A 16,862-nucleotide genomic window follows, 5' to 3' on the forward strand; every position below is an offset into this window, starting at 1 on the left:
TGTCTCCCATGTCTTTGCTTTCATTCTACATTGTTTTGGTGGCGTGGCCTGTGCTGGCAGATGAGACTGTCTGGTCGACCTTGTGCATCGCTCCGTATCCTCAGGAAAGGTTTCCTGGGCATTGTTTTTGTTTTCTTCATACACTGACTGGCTGCAACTCATTGGAATGACATTGCAAGGGAGCATCCATGATAGTGTCATGATCAGATGAAACATAACAGTATGTTTCCTGGTCATGGTTAAGGTTGTCCTTTATGCTTCTGATTCTTTTGGGTGCCATCTCCTGGTGGCCCTCTCATGTGCTCATGGAAACACGGGCATGCTGGTGTCTTCTAGGTCTCCAAAAACAAAGCCCAGGTTAGGCACAGTGTCTCACGTCTGTAATCCCAGCAATTTGGGAGAACGAGTTGTGAGGATGACTTCAGCCCTGGAGTTCAAGACCAGCCTGGGCAACACGGTGAGATCCTGTCTGTACAAATAATAATAAAAAAATGAGCCAGATGTGGTGGCATGCACCTGTAGTGCCAGTTATGAGGCTGAGGTGGGAGGATTGCTTGAGCCCAGGAAGTTGAAGCTGCATGAGTCATGATTGTACCATTGCACTTCAGCCTGGTGGACAGAATAAGAACCTGTTTCAAAAACAAACAACACCCCAAACAAAATCCCAAAGCCCTTGGTTCCAAATCTGCCTCATTTTCCCCCACCTCTTCTTTAGGCACAAACCTTCTTTCATTATCTGTGCAAATTGTACTCATATTTGTGCTGAGATGTTGAATGCACAGATGCACCTCAGTATCTTCTGTACCTACTTTCATCCCTACCTCTTCCTCTTCCTTGATCTCTCTTTGCTGCATTTTCTTCCACTGATCAACACCTTTTTAAGAAGGCACCTCGGGCAAGCTCCCACAAGCAAGTGCTTAGGAATACCTCCTTTGGGGCTTTTTAAAAGGGCTATCTTTTCCCAGCAGGTTTGGGATGCAGTCTGCTAGTTTATTGTTAATTCCCAAGCTTAGTGATAGTTCCAGGTTACTGAATCGGGTGTGATCTCTGAAGATCTGTGTGTTGTTGGTTAGTAGGTTAGGGCTGCCATAACAAAGTAGCATAGATTGGGTGGATTAAACAACAGTGGTTTATTTTTTTACCATTCTTGAAGCTAGAATTTTGAAAAGAATATTAACATGTGAGACCATGATATTTACTCTTCATTCATGCCAAGACAATGAGACATTTACCCATGTCCCAGGAGACACATATCTTAACATCTGCTGTTGTCTGAAAGCATCTCTCAAATTCATATAATGAGACAGTAACCCCAAAAGCTATGGAATTAAAAGATGGAGCATTGGGGGGAAGCAATTAGATCGTGAGGGTGAAGCCAATGAAGAGGACCAGTGTCCTTGGTGAAGGGGCCCAAGGGAGCCCGTTCCCCTTGGGTCCATGGGAGGACATCACGAGAAGCACTCTTCCCTCAGGAATGGGCCCTTACCACGCAGTTCATCAGCGGGCGCCCTGGACTTCCAGCCTCCAGAACTGAGAATAATACATGTTTCTTGTTTGTAAGGCCTCCTAGTATATGGTATTTTTGTGATAGCAGCCAGAATGTACTAAGACAACATGTATGTAAAATCTATGCAACTTGTGCTTTAAAATCCATCTGTATGCTTCTCCCAGTATCTGGTTATACACCTGTCTTAACATCTACACACATCTTAGCATCTACCTATACTGATGAATTACACCTATCTGTATACATTAGCACCTGTCTGTACCCAGAGTCACATCTACAGACATGCAGATCCTAACATCTGTCTGTATACGCACCTTAGCATCTATCACATATATTAGCATCTGTGGACCTTGAGAGCTTGTTTGGCATTTCTAGCAGGGGAGCGCAGCTACTCGTATACCCTTGACCGAAGACTAGTCCTCCTCTATTGGGGATGGTCATACTCTTTGACTGAACAGGCATGTTTGGGAGGGATGCACACAGAGCCATGAAGGAGGAAGAGGACAACCGCCTAGCCAGTCAGATCAGCTGAATCAACCTTGGCAATCAGTGATGAGCAGACGTCGCAGCCAGATTGCCCTCACATCCATATATTAGCATCTGTCTATACCCATATCCTAATATGTGTCTACACACACAGAGTGACACCAGTATACATCCATCTACACCCATATCCTAACGTTTCTCTATACCTCTGTTAATATCTATCTATGTTCATAGTCTAACATCTGTCTTTATGTGTATATTAACGTCTGTCTATAACCATATCCTAGTATGTGTCTACACCCACAGAGCAACACCAGTCTACTTCCGCCTCCACCCATATCCTAATGTCTCTCTATACCTCTGTTAATATCTATGTTTGCAGTCTAACATTGGTCTTTACATGTATATTAACATCTGTCTACACGCATATCCTAGCATCTGTCTACACCCATATTATAAATCTGTTTCCTCCTATATGTTAACATCTCTCTACACCCATATTCTAACATTTGTATCTATCTATATTGTAACACCTATCTACATCTATATCCTAACATCTATCTCTACCTACATATTAACGTCTGTCTGCACCTATATTCTAACATTATCTATATCCATATTCTAATATTTGTCTACACCCATATATTAACATATGTCTACAGCCATGTCCTAACATCTGTAGCCATATGTTAACATTTATCTACACCTATATCCTAACATCCATCTACACCTATATGGTAACACCTGGTTATATGCATCTACACCCATATCCTAAAATCTCTCTATGCCTACATATTAACATCTGTCTACACCTGTATTCAACATTTATCTATATCCGTATTGTAATATCTTATCTACACCCGTATAATTAATATCCATCTACACCTGTATCCTAACACCTATCTGTAACTACATATTAACATCTTTATATATCTGTATGCTAACATATATCTATATCCGTATTCTATACCATATTGTAACACTGTTTACACCCATATATTAGCACCCATCTGCACCCATATACTAATGTCTGTCTCTGAGCACATAGTAATATCTGTGTGTAGATGCATTCTAACACCTATCTGTACCCATATGTAAGGACAGATGTCTTTACCCATATGCTCATACCTGTGTGCTCCATGTCCCAGCATCTGTCCCCAGCTATTATTGCCTGTCTGCACACAACATTTTGGCATCTAACTGCATCTGTACCCCAACACCTAGCGTACGGCATATCCCGTCCCCTCTTGAGGCAGGGCCCTGAGTGTGTGCTGATGCCTAGCTCATGGCGAACCCCCGCCCTGCCGTGGTAGGGCCCTGAGCGTGTACTGACACCTAGCTGACGGTATATCCCCTCCCTTCCTGTGGCAGGGCCCTGAGTGTGTGCTGACACCTAGCTGCATCTGTACCCCAACACCTAGCTGACAATGTACCCCTGCCCTGCCCTGGCAGGGCCCTGAGCGTGTGCTGTCCCCGCAGGTTCTGGACGTGGCATGACGAGCGCTTCCTCTACATGCTCATGGAGTACGTGCCGGGCGGGGAGCTCTTCAGCTACCTGCGCAACCGGGGGCGCTTCTCCAGCACCACAGGGCTCTTCTACTCTGCGGAGATCATCTGTGCCATCGAGTACCTGCACTTCAAGGAGATCGTCTACAGAGACTTGAAGCCGGAGAACATCCTGCTGGATAGGGATGGCCACATCAAGCTCACGGACTTTGGATTTGCCAAGAAGCTGGTAGACAGGTAAGAGGAATGTGAGCTCAGACGGGATCTACGCTGCTTGGCAATAAGAAAGATCATGGTAGTTGTGGCAGGTCAGCAGGGAAAGACTGGGAACCAGAGTTTAACTTTCATGTGTGGGAGACACTTGCAGCCAGGGATGAGAGAGCCAGGTTGACCTTGTTTAAGTGGGCTGTGATTGCTGGCAACTTCAGTTGGACTGGAGGCCATTATCCTAAGTGAAGTAACTCAGAAATGGAAAACCAAATAGGATGTGTTCTTATAGGTGGGAGTTAAGCTGTGGGTGTGCAGGGCATACAGAGGAGTGTAATAGACACTGGAGAATCAGAAGTGGGAAGGGTGGGAGGAGCCAGTTACAGAGGTAATTTCCTGATGACAGATTGAGGAGGCAGTTGTATCTGTGTGTGTGTGTGTGTGTGTGTGTGTGTGTGTGTGTGTGTTTGTTTGTTTGTTTGTTTTTAAACAAAACAGTCTGGGAACCCTCTGTGTTGCAATTATTCTCACTTTTCCCCTGACAAAACTGACAAGAACTGTCTATACTCTCCTACTCCCAAGTTCCCATTAATTACTGTTTTACTGCCTCAGAATGATGCCTTGAGGGATGAGGTGTGGAGTTTTGGTGAAGTGTTGAAGTTGGCAGGAAAAACCTGTTATTGCCAAATTTGGTGACAGTGACTTCATTTTACTGTGTCAGAATAATGAAGAGTGAATTTCAGTAAAGTATTTAAATTACCAGGAAAGACTGAAGATGGATATAGTAAGAAATGAGATTTGATCAAAAGCAAGACATAGGTTGGGCGTGATGATTGCAGCATTTTGGGAGGCTGAAGCAGGAGGATCACTTGAGCCCAGGAGTTCAAGACCAGCTTGTGCAACATAGCAAGACTCCCTCTCTACAAAAAATGAGCCAGGTATAACTATAGTCCTAGCTATTTGGGAGGCTGAGGTGGCAGGATGGGAAGTTGGGGCTATGGGTGAGCTGTGATTGCACCATTGCACTTCAGCCGGGATGACAGAGTGAGACTCCATCTCAAAAAAATAAAAAATAAAAAAGGCAAGATGTGTTCCTATCAAGATTTTGATACCATCCTCATTAATTAAAGAGTTTGATAAAAGCAAAAAAGGAAGAAGAGAGATGTGGAGTCTGTTTGCAGTTGGTGGTGTTACTTTCCCTTGAGCCCTGTTTAATTTTGCTGTACTTCGTACTAGGAAGTGTGTATTACTGTGCCGAGGTTGGTGACAGGCACCCTTCTCCCTGCTGGTCAGTGGTGTCTAGGAGCCATTGTCACAGAGGAAACCCCTCCCAGTGCCTGGGCTGGCTATTGGAAGCTGTCCCATGCTTGCAGACGTGCACCTTCTCCCTTCACGGGCCTGAAATTCTCAACTGTTTGTTTCCATCAGGCAGTTCTAGGAACTGTGATTGTGTCCCCATAAAAAACAACAATGATAAAAAATTTTCCTTTTTCTGAAAAACCCCCACACCCCACTTCTTGATTGTAACCCATGATCCTACAAGAAAAGGTGTGTAGTATTTTCCCTGTGAGTACTGACTAGCATCTATTTCCTGCATTATCAAACCTAGAGAAAACACTGTCTCATACTTTTCTGATAAAAAGGAAAAACATGCATTTGTTTCTGAAATCAAGAGTAAAAGCTCTCATCAGCTGTCCATATTCTTCCTGAGCCCCACTGTGCCCATTAGGTGAGTGACATGCTCACCACGTCATACACAAAGCCGTGAGGAGAGACAGAGAGTGAGGCTGGTGATGCCACATGTTAGGACGTAAAGGGACTGGACTGAAACTCAACTTAGAGATGTCATCCATTTCCCTCTCTTTTTCTCTTTTTATTGTGGTAAAATGCCTTTAAAATGTACCATAGTAACTGTCTTTGTTTATTTACTTTTAAAAAATTTTTTGAAACACGGTCTTGCTCTCTCAGCCAGGCTGGAGTGCAGTGGTGCAATCACAGCTCACTGTAGCCTCCAACTCCTGGGTTGAAATAATCCTGTTGCCTCAGCCTCCTGAGTACCTGGGACTAGAGGTGTGAACCACTAGGCCAGGCTAATTTTTAAATATTTTTGTACAGACAGGGTCTTGCTGTGTTGCCCAGGCTGGTCTGGAACCCTGAAGCTCAAGTGATCCTCCTACCTTGGCCTCACAAAGTGTTGAGATTATAGGCTTGAGCCATTGTACCCAGCGCATTTGAACCATCTTAATGTGCACAATCCTGTGGCATTTATTGCATTTATCATGTCGTGCAACCATCACCTCTCTCTAGTTCCAGAACATTTCGTCATCCCAAAAGAGAACCTGTACCTGTTAAGCAATTATTCCCCATCCTAAGCCAGGATGATCTCTTTTTAACTTGACTGCAGCTACAAAGATCCTGTTTGCACATGAGGTCCCACTCACAAATACTGGGGTTTAGGACTTTTTGGGGTGCACAGTTCAACCAATGCAGGTGTGGTGGAAGGTGTGGGCATTCAGAACACAGGAGTTATTGGATATCTATACTTTACAGAGAATCCTATCCTTAGCTCTGTTTCTGCTTCATTAAAATGGCCTCCTCCCTCCCCTCCCCCAGACATAATGAAACTAAGAACAGTGAGAAAACAGAACAGCAGGTGTCATCTTCCTTCTACCGAAAAGGCAGGTGAGCAAAAGGAGATAGGAACAGGGAAGTGGATAATTCACTGCCCAGACCAGTGGTGTCGACATAACACTCAGACTGTCTCATCTCATACTCACGCAGTCGACATCTCTCTATAGCAGTGTATGTCTCTTTGTACATCTAGTGAGGCATTGGGGTTATTGCAGGAAGGAGTGACTCTAATGGGGCCAAAGTCTTCCTGAGGCAAGTTAGAACCTGGAAACTTACACAACCTTAGCTGTGTGTCCTTACCCTAACATGGAGCCAAAAAGAGCCTCATCCTTCAAAAGGTAAGTGGAAGTTGCAGCTAATGCCTATAGGATGACTTCTGGCCACCTCTGCTTGGGCTTCATGTCAGCTAAGTTCTGTGCGTTTGGCTACATTCAGGCAATTTTGGATGGACTCGCCAGGTGAAAATACAAAATTAGTAGGCCAATAAGTCAGTTGTCTTGTAGAGTAACAGAAGTGTTGTGCATCGAATCAACTAGGGTATACTTGGAGTTGTTTCTGCTGGGAGGGGCAGGGGAGAGGACATTTCTAAAATAGTGTGCATTGTACTTTCCATTTGTAGATTTAAGTCTAATGGGTGAGAAGCACTTAATAGGACCACAAGGCGATCTTTGTTCCATGCTTAGATCTAGTGTGCAGAGACCTGCACATAAAGTAAGCCTCTTCCCATATTCCTCCATGGGAAGGTAACTTAATTTCTCTCCTTATCTTCTTTGTTGACTTGTATCTGCCAGAGCCTGCAGTAATTTTTGTTTTTTTTTTCTTTGAGACAGGGTCTTGCTGTGTTGTCCAGTCTGTAGTGCAGTGGCACTGTCATGCTCCCTGCAGCCTTGAACTCCTGGGTTCAAGTGATCCTGTCATCTCAGCCTCCTGACTAGCTGAGACTACAGACACCTGTCAGCATGCCTGGCTTTTTTTTTGAGATGGAGTTTTGCTCTTGTTGCCCAGGGTGGAGTGCAGTGGCGCAGTTTTGGCTCACTGCAACTTCCACCTCCCGGGTTCAAGTGATTCTCCTGCTTCACCCTCCCATGTAGCTGAGATTTTAGGTGCTCACCACCATGTCCAGCTAATTTTTGTATTTTTAGTAGAGTCAGAGTTTCACCATGTTGACCAGGCTGGTCTCGTTGACCTCCTGACCTCAGGTGATCCACCTGCTTCTGCCTCCCCAAGTGCTGGGATGATAGGGATGACACCGTTCCTGGCCTTTTTTTAGTAAAGAAGAGGTCTTGCTATGTTGCCCAAGCTGGTCTGAGACTTCCAGCCTCAAGCAATCCTCCTGCCTCAGCCTCCCAAAGTACTGAGATTACAGGTATGAACCACCATGCCTGGCTTTGTGGTACTTTTATTTCATGGATGGCCAAGAGAATTTGAAATTTGTATGGCAACCAGTTGTTATCCCAAGGGCTTACAGATTAATGTGGAAAAGTCTGTTGTCTGAAAAGAATTGGGGTATGGAGGTGTGGTGGGGAAGGGAGGAAAAGATAACAGTAACAACATTTTGGGTGGGTTCCTGCAAGCAGGAAGCTGAGGAGCTGAAGCCAAGATACATGCCCACACCACTGCAAACAGGGCGGACTCAGGCAACATGTGCTGGATATAAAATAGGCTTTGCACGTGCTTGATATATTGTGCAAAGAACTTGAGAGTGGATAAACGTGTACATTACTAGACTCCATGGAACTTGCTTTTTGTTCGGTTTACATTCAAATTACAAAGTAGAGTTTCTTCTTTCTTTGATGTGCCTGGGGGAGGGAAAGGTCTTTTGCAAAGCCTCTGTATTTTTTTCCCCTCAAAGGATGTTGCTTCTTTCTGCCTGTCTACAGACGGGCCCCACACACCAGGACAGCAAGCACGTGTCAGGAAGGGTGGATGTGGCTTGGAGGTGTGCTACGGGTCTGAATTGCTGAAAGCCTAAAGCAAAATTCTACCCAGCAGTAGAACGCTAATGGGATATGGCCTAGACATGCCCCCCTCTCTGGGGTTAATGATACTCAGCTCCTTTCTAGCCCATGAGGCTTCCATCTTCTGCTGCAGTCCTTGTTATCTTGTCCTGACTTTGTTTAGCAGATGCTTCTGTAACCAAAACACAGGTTCAGCTGCTCACCATTTGCAGGGTGCAGTTAGCAAGAGGTATGATATAAAGAAAGTGATTTTTTATTCCAGAGCTTTCTTAGGGGAAGAAGTACAGACTTTTTGCTTGAGGCCACCAGTTTGTTTTCGGAGCACAAAGCAGGCACTTTTAAAATGGCATGCAGGGGAGGAAGTATATTTCTGTCTTTACACTTGTTTCCAGGGGGCAATAAATATTTTTTTTTTTTTGCAGAAGGTCAAGAGTGAAAGAACACATATATAAGCTCTGCAGACCATCCAGTCTGTTACAAGTATGGACTCTTCTCTTGCACTTTTTGTGTTTTTTTTTTTTTTGGAAAGAGTCTCCCTGTGTCACTCAGGCTGGAGTGTAGTGGTGTGATCTCGGCTTACTGCATCCTCTGCCTCCCAGGTTCAACTGAGTCTGCTGCCTCAGCGTCCCGAGTAGGTGGGATTACAGACATGCATCACAATTCCCAGATAATTTTGTATGTTTAGTAGAGATGAGGTTTTGTTATGTTGGCCAGGCTGGTGTCAAACTCCTGGTGATCCACCTGCCTTGGCCTCCCAAAGTGCTGGGATTATAGGAATGAGCTCCTGCACTAGCCTGAATGAGTTCTTGAATTATTCTTTTCAGTGCCACACTTTTTTGTTTGTTTGAGGGATAAAGGATTTTTAAAAAACATTTTATTTATTTATTTGTATATTCATTTTAAGAACTTCTGTTTCAGGTTCAGGGGTACATGTGCAGGTTTGTTATATGGGTAAACTGCATGCCACTTGGTTTACCAATTATTTTGTCACCCAGGTAATACACATCATACCTGACAGGTTATTTTCCCATCCTCATTCTCCTCCCACCCTCCATCTTCAGGCAGGCCCAGGTATCTGTGTGTCCTCCTCTCCGTGTAAGTGTGTAGCCAGTGTTTAGCTCCCACATATAAGTGAGAACGTGGCGTATTTGCTGTGTGATGTGAGTCCACTTAGGAGAATGTCCTGTTCACCTCCATCCATGCTGCTGCAGAGGACATGATCTCATTCTTTTTCCTTTAGTTTAATTCGTTATGATTTATACTGAGACAGGTATAAATAACTCATAAAAAGTCTGAGTTTTTTTGCTTCTGAGTAACAGTGGTAACAGTACCAGCAACAGTAGCAAGGATGATAAAACCAATTCTTTAGTTTCCAAGCCAGTTAAGAAATGTTACTATGGAAAGGAATCAGCAAAAACAATGTTACTGTCTTGACACAGTAAAATGTGTGCACAGGAGGGTAAAGGGAGCGTGGTTTTACTCAACTAAGTTATTGTAACAATCAGAGCTTCTAAGGTGACTGCATTAGCCAAGCACCACTGAGTTTTGTGGGGGTCTGTCTCTGTCGCCCACACAGGACTTGGACCCTCTGTGGAACACCCGAGTACCTGGCCCCGGAAGTCATTCAGAGCAAGGGCCACGGAAGGGCCGTGGACTGGTGGGCCCTCGGCATCCTGATATTCGAGATGCTCTCGGGGTAAGTGGATTCTCCGTAGAGAATCTTCATCTTACAGGCCAGCACCCCCTTCCCCCACCCATTCATCCCCTCGGCGTTTCTGTAACCTTGAAAACAGTACGTGACTATCACAGACACACGGTGTGGCTGCACACACATCTGCTGCCCTGCTGAGGTTGGCAGTGTGAATTAGCAGTTGAGCTTGTTTGAATAAGAGGCAAAAAACCTAAACTTGTGAAGGAACCACCATGCATGCCCATTGAGATTTTTATATTGAAATATCCATATCTTCCTTAAATATAAAATTAACGTTCTGGGCTGCTCCAAAGGTGGTGAGTTATCTCAGTTGGTTTTCACAGTTAGCTACAGATTGAACTCCTTGCTCTCCTCTTTTCCCCCTTATCACTTCTGTGTTTAATTAGTCTTAAAAAGAATTTAGAAATTAAAGTAAAAATGAATCTTCTGCACTGACCCTTGCTGAAGTAACCTGCGGAGCTCAGGAGGGCACAGGTTGGGTCAAGGTAAATCAGCCAAATGCAATTGAGTGGCTTCTGCATGAACAGCCGGTGAGGAAGGTGAGAATATGTTCTCTCCTAAAACCACACACCTGTGGCACAGGAAAGGGGTGCCGACCCAGACCCCAACACAGGGTTCTTGGATCTCTTGCTAGAAAGAATTCGGGTAAAGTCCATAAAGTGAAAGCAAGTGTATTAACACAGTAAAAGAATAAAAGTGTGGTTACTGCTTAGGCAGAGCAGGCCCGAGGGCTGCTGGTTGGCTATTTTGATGGTTATTTCTTTACTATACGCTAAACAGGGGGTGGATTTTTCATGAGTTTTCCTGGAAAGGGGTGGGCAAGTCCTGTAGCTGAGGAGTTCCTCCCCTTTTCAGAACATATAGGGTAACGCCCTGTCCTGACGTTGTCGTGGCATTTGTAAACTGTCATGGCGCTGGCGGGAGTGTCTTTTAGTACCTAATGCATTATAATTAATGTATAATGAGCCGTGAGGACGATCAGAGGTCACTGTTGTCGCCCTCTTGATTTTGGAGGGATTTGGCCAGCTTAGTAGCAGCCTGTTTTATCAGCAGGGTCTTTGTGTGCCGACCTCCTATCTCGTCCTGTGACTTAGAATGCCTTAACCGTCTGAGAATGCAGCCCAGTAGGTCTCAGCCTCATTTTACCCGGCCCCTGTTCAAGATGGAGTTGCTCTGGTTCCAGCGCCTGTGATCCCTGTGTTGGGTGACATTTGGAAGTCAGGGGAGGTGCCATCCTCCCTGCCACCACATAACAGAGGGGTCGGTCATTTGTTGGGATGTCAGCATGATTGAGTGTTCGAGTCTAGCATGTGCCTGGGACAACTCCACTATGACTTGACCAGAAACGCAAAGGAAGCATGCAACACTTGGAAACCCAGGACGTGGGCGTCATCCTCATTCCGTTGTTAGTACCCAGCATGTCCATTAATTCCCTAAGACGACTCAGTAGCGTGGCACTTTTCCAGAAAGGAACCTGTAGAAAGGAGTGAGCTACGTGTGTGCAGAGGAACTGTTGCACTGTGTGGCTCTGCACGAAAGGCTCTCCTCTCTGGGATGAAGACGAGAGGAAGCCCAGCCTGCGAGGGCCCAGAACACCGGTTGGGGGATCCTCTGCCGTGCTTTGCCACAGCCGATGCTCTGCCTTCTATGTTCTCTCTTTTCCTGTTTCCTTCTTTTTTCTGCTTGCCCCTGAGTCTCAAAGACAGACACCAGCATATCCTTCCGTTGTCGCAAAAGCCAGATCCTTGCTCACATCTCTCTGATTCCCTGCAGGGGGTCAAGACCAGAGATTTTTACTGGGAAACCTTCCCTTTCAGTTGGAAACAAAGGAGGGAAGGAGGAGAGGCATTCTCCTGCCTGGAAGGCGGGTCTCAGCCAGATCCTGCTGGCGGGAGCATCCAGACCCAGCGCTTGTTCCTGGGGGTGTGGAGCATGTGACATTCTAACATCCACCTTAGGAAATCCAGGCAGTCACTGACTTTTGTTTGGGGAGCAGACAGGGGTCATAGTCCCATGTGCTTATCTCTGCCGCCTTTTTTGAAGAAAGTGCATCCGTTAATTTCCCCACTAGCTTAGGGATTGGAACGATGTCAAACAAGCACTATCAAAGAATTCCATGATGAGAAGCAAAAGGAGAAGAATGGAACCTGCGAAAACTTGTATTTCATTGTGTCTGGCTATCTGTGTATATTTATCATCCATCAATCTACCCACCTGTCTTTTTATCTAAGTCTGCATACTTGTCCGTCCATCCACACACCCACCCATTCATCCATCCATCCATCCACCCACCCACTCCTTTGTCCATCTGTCTGTCCACCCAACAATCCATCCATTTGTCCATCCATCCATCCATCCATCCATCCATCCATCCATCCATCCATCCATCCATCCATCCATCCCTGTCTATATGGTCTACCTTTTATGTATGTATATAAATATCTGTTTTTCCATTTAGCCTTATCTATCATCTGTCCAAGCTCTCATTTAGATATTTATATATCCATCTCTCTATCCATCTCTTTATGATCTTTTTATCTATCTGCCTACCTACCATGTAGTTACCTGTCATCTGTCATTCATGTATCAGTGTATCTACCTACTTCCTATTCATCTATCTTTCTGCCTATCCATCTGTTAATCATCTATCTTTCTGTGTAACTGAATACCTACTTACCTATCCATCTGTCAATCATCTGTCTACCTATTCATCTTCCTGGTTTTCTGTGTATCTACCTACCTATTTATCTGTCAGTCATCTATTCACCTACCTACATACCTATCCATCTGTCTCTAGCTTTCTGTCTGTCTAGCTATCAAACACCTATACCTACTTACCTACCCGTTGGTCTGTTGAATTTTCCATCACTCTTTGCTGAGACATGCCTACAAATCAGATAGAATCAAACTTCTCAATATGCACCCAAACCCATGATGTCCTAGGCAAACCCAAAAGGTTAAAAATAACTTAGGCAGGCCGGGTGTAGTGGCTCAAGACTATAATCCCAGCACTTTGAGAGGCCAAGGTGAGCGGATCACCTGAGGTTGGGAGTTTGAGACCAGCCTGACCAATATAGAGAAACCCTGTTCTTACTAAAAATACAAAATTAGCTGGGCATGGTGGCACATGTTTGTAATCCCAGCTACTCAGGAGGCAGAGGCAGGAGAATTGCTTGGGAGGCGGAGGCTGCAGTGAGCTGAGATTGCACTGCACCATTGCACTTACTATCCTGGGCAACAAGAGTGAAACTCCCATCTCAAAAAAAATAAATAAATAAAACCACGCATATTGATTGGCATCCACCCAGGGAAAGGCACCACATTTTCCCTCTGTGATGACACTGACCACACGAGGGCAGCATTGCCTAAGGAGTGTTCATTGTATCCGATTGGGTAGAGTAGCGTATTATTAGAATAGAATATACTATTAGAACATAATATTGTTAGAATATAACAAAATTATTAGAATATAGTTAAAACAATGTTAATCTCAGTATGCTGAAGTTAAAATACATGAAAATAAATTTAAAAAGAAAAGAATATTATAATTATAGAATTGCTGTATTAGAATTGTTATATAAAGTTATGAGAATTGTTAATGGGCTATAGTATATTAGAATATTTAAATATATTAGAATACAATAGAATGAAAAATAACCTAATTATAATATATCATTAGGCTAACTGAAAATTAATAATTAGTCCTGGTGTGGTGGTTCATGCATATAGTCCCAGCACTTTGGGAGGTCGAGGCTGGCAGATCAACTGAGGTCAGGGGTTCAAGACAAGCCTGGCCAACATGGTGAAAACCTGTCTATACTAAAAATATCAAGAAATACTAGCCAGGCATGGTAGTAGAAGCCTGTAATACCAGCCACTTGGGAGGCTGCAGCAGGAGAATCGCTTGAACCTCGGAGTGGGATGTTGCAGTGAGCCGAGATCGTGCCAATACACTCCAGCCTGGGCAACAGAATGACACATGTGTCTCAAAAAAAAGAATAATTAAATGAATAACCATCTCCTAATCCAGACCCCAATCTGCTGACTGTGCCTTTCATGAGACAGGGAGCTGTTGATTCAGAGTAAACCTATTTTTATTCTCGGTTTTCCTAATTAGAGTCTATTTCTGAGTGTGTTTTTCTTCCCCGTTTCTCAGCAACCTGTGTCTCTTCGCACCAGTGGGTTTCTTGAGAGTGGCCAGCCTTGCGACCCCAACTCTCCCCAGGCATTTCTGGGCTCTCCCTCTGCTCTGACTGGCCTGAGCTCTTGCTTCGACAGACATGCAGGAGGCAGCTTTCTCACGGACTTCTGCATCCCCTTCTGCCTTCAGTACCTTTTCCCTGAAGCAGCTGCAGGCGTCCTGTCTACCTGTGTCCTTCTTCTCTTGAGAGCCCACATGTGGCTTCCTGGATGACTGGAGTAGAATTGGAAGCTCGTTATCATATGAGGTTCTGAGATGATCTGACTGTGGGTGGTCCACCCGCTTTAGACAACAGCCTGGCCCCTCCTTGTCTCCCCCCAGTTTTTTAAACATGCCTGGAAGCCCGACCTATCCCCCTGCCTACAGGCATCCCTGGGGCTGGCCCTTTCTCTTCCACGGCACATGCAGCAGGCTCACCTGTCACCTGCTCCCACAGCCCTCTGGGGCCTCCCTGTTCTCCTGGGCCATGCCCTGTCCGATCAGCCCATCTGTTTTCTTTATACTGCTTAGCAGCTCTGAAACCATCTTGATTTTGTATGTATTGCCTGCCTCTGAGATCAATGCTTCCAAGCTGCTCTCCTCACCTCCTCCAACCCAGAAACTTCTGGTGACTAGAGGGAGGGCGTTGCTGCACACATAAGTGGAGCCGGCCTGCAGTCAGAGTCCTCCTGCTCCCTTCACAGCCCGTGTCTGCACCTTCCCTATTCCAGCTCCATTTGATGGATTCCCACTCTTAGCAGGATCAAGTGAGGCTGTGCCTTGTCTGTTTTATTGCTTTTACTGATTGAATTTTCCACTAAGAACAGGGGAAACATCTGTTTGGTAAAATCTGCCATGTGATTAGGAAGGAGATCATATCATGATGCAGATTTTATTTTCATGGAATGAGGCGTGTTTAGATCAGATGAAAATTGTGTGGCACATTGTGAAATAAAATCACTTATGCACTTTCCAGGGCCTGAGCTCAGCTCTGATTTCTCCCACCATGTTCTCTTTTCTTATCCATTTCCATGTTTTTATTCTCCCACAGTGTTTAACTAAAAAGTTAGGTAAAGGCTGGACATAGTGGCTCAAACGCCTGTCACCCCAGCACTTTGGGAAGCTGAGATAGAAGGATTGCTTGAGGCCAAGACTTCGAGATCAGCCTGGGTCACATAGTGAGGCCCTACTGGTACAAAAAATAAAAATAAAACTAGCCAGGTGTGGTTGTATGTCCCTGTAGTCCCGGCTACTCAGGAGGCTGAGGGGGAGGACTGTTTCACCCAGGAAGTCAGTGCTGCAGTGAGCTGAGACTGCACTAGTGCACATCAGCTTGGGAGACAGAGCAAGATCCTGTGTCAGGAAAAGGAAAAAAGGAAAAAAAAAAAAACAGCTAAAGCATCAAGAACAAAACACAGGCACACAAGGCATAGAGCAGAGTTTAGGGTAAGAAAAAGCCTCCATGGCATCTTGTCTTAGTTATGACAGTAGGGATTCTCAAAGTGGCATCCCAGAGGAATGTGGGGTTTCTGAAGTGTGTTTTAGCAGATGAGTGAGATCATTTTTCCAAAGATAAATCTGAATAGTGATGAATTTTCTTCACAGGTGTCAACTAAGACAATACGGCATAGCAGACAGGGTGCAGAAGATTCTAGAGAAGGTGGAATCTGTCTGCAGTGGAGCCTCTTCCATGGGGAGCATTAGGCATTGTGCAGTGGTTCTCAAACATGCAGGCCTCGGGAACCCTTCATCACACACCTCAGTTATTAACAACCCGCAGAAATTTCGTTTCTGTGTGTTACAGCTGTCCACGCTGACTACATTTGAAATTAAAGTGGGACTGAAATATAAATAAACAGAATACATAAATAATATATATGAGAAGTTAATAATCACAGAGGTGAACATAAATGGCATTTTTTAATGAAAAATGTGTGTAACCACACTTTTCTAGAGTTGAAACCGTTCAGGCTGGGCACGGTGGCTCACACATCTGTAATCCTAGAACTTCAGGAGGCTGAGGTGGAAGGATCACTTGAGCCCAGGAGTTGGAGGCCAGCCTGGGTGACATAGTGAGACCCCATCTCTACAAAAAATAAAATGAAATAAACCAATTGCCCGGGCTTGGTGGTGCACACCTGTGGTCCCAGTACTTTGGGAGGCTGAGGCGGGAGGATCACTGAGGCTGGGAGGTCAAGGCTGCAGTGAGCTGTGGTCTCGCCACCGCACTCCAGCCTGGGTGACAGAGAGAAAACGTTCATGAGGAGGTTGGCCGTGTTTTGTGGGTTTTGCGAATCTCTTAGTGTCCAACTTTCACCAGGACTGCTGGCCTCTCCTCCCTTCATCTGCAGACTGTCTGCTGTGCTGCATAGCGTGTTGCTGAGTTGAGGCATAGGAAGAAAATTCATCACTATTCAAAGCTGGAGTCAGAAAAACGACCTCACCCATCCCTAAATTGGGGTCGGGAAGCCACCCTGGGACTGCACTTTGAGAGCCACTGCTGTGATGCCCACGCGAACGCGCCCGGGGCTATATTTTCAAACTCTCCGCTCTGCCCCAACCCTCACACAGCCCAGTGCTTGCTCCTTCCGCTTTATCCGGCCCTTGAATTCCCCTGTCTCATCTCCCACCTCACCCACCCTGGTTCATCTGAGGAGCACAGATTTTATATGTATT

At 45.2% G+C, this 16,862-nt stretch overlaps 1 protein-coding gene across 2 annotated transcripts in view; it reads left to right on the top strand.

The window, feature by feature from the left end:
• Positions 1 to 16,862, top strand: part of LOC106992273 (cAMP-dependent protein kinase catalytic subunit PRKX) — a 107,392-nt gene that overhangs the window by 56,012 nt on the left and 34,518 nt on the right. For both annotated transcript variants that reach the window (XM_015128613.3, XM_015128612.3), the window contains exons 3-4: positions 3,473 to 3,736; positions 9,872 to 9,991. In XM_015128613.3, the coding sequence (XP_014984099.1) occupies positions 3,473 to 3,736; positions 9,872 to 9,991 (384 nt within the window). The remainder of the gene's footprint in view (positions 1 to 3,472; positions 3,737 to 9,871; positions 9,992 to 16,862) is intronic.

The sequence above is a fragment of the Macaca mulatta genome, chromosome Y (genome assembly GCF_049350105.2).
Source record: "Macaca mulatta isolate MMU2019108-1 chromosome Y, T2T-MMU8v2.0, whole genome shotgun sequence".
NCBI lineage: Eukaryota > Metazoa > Chordata > Mammalia > Primates > Cercopithecidae > Macaca > Macaca mulatta.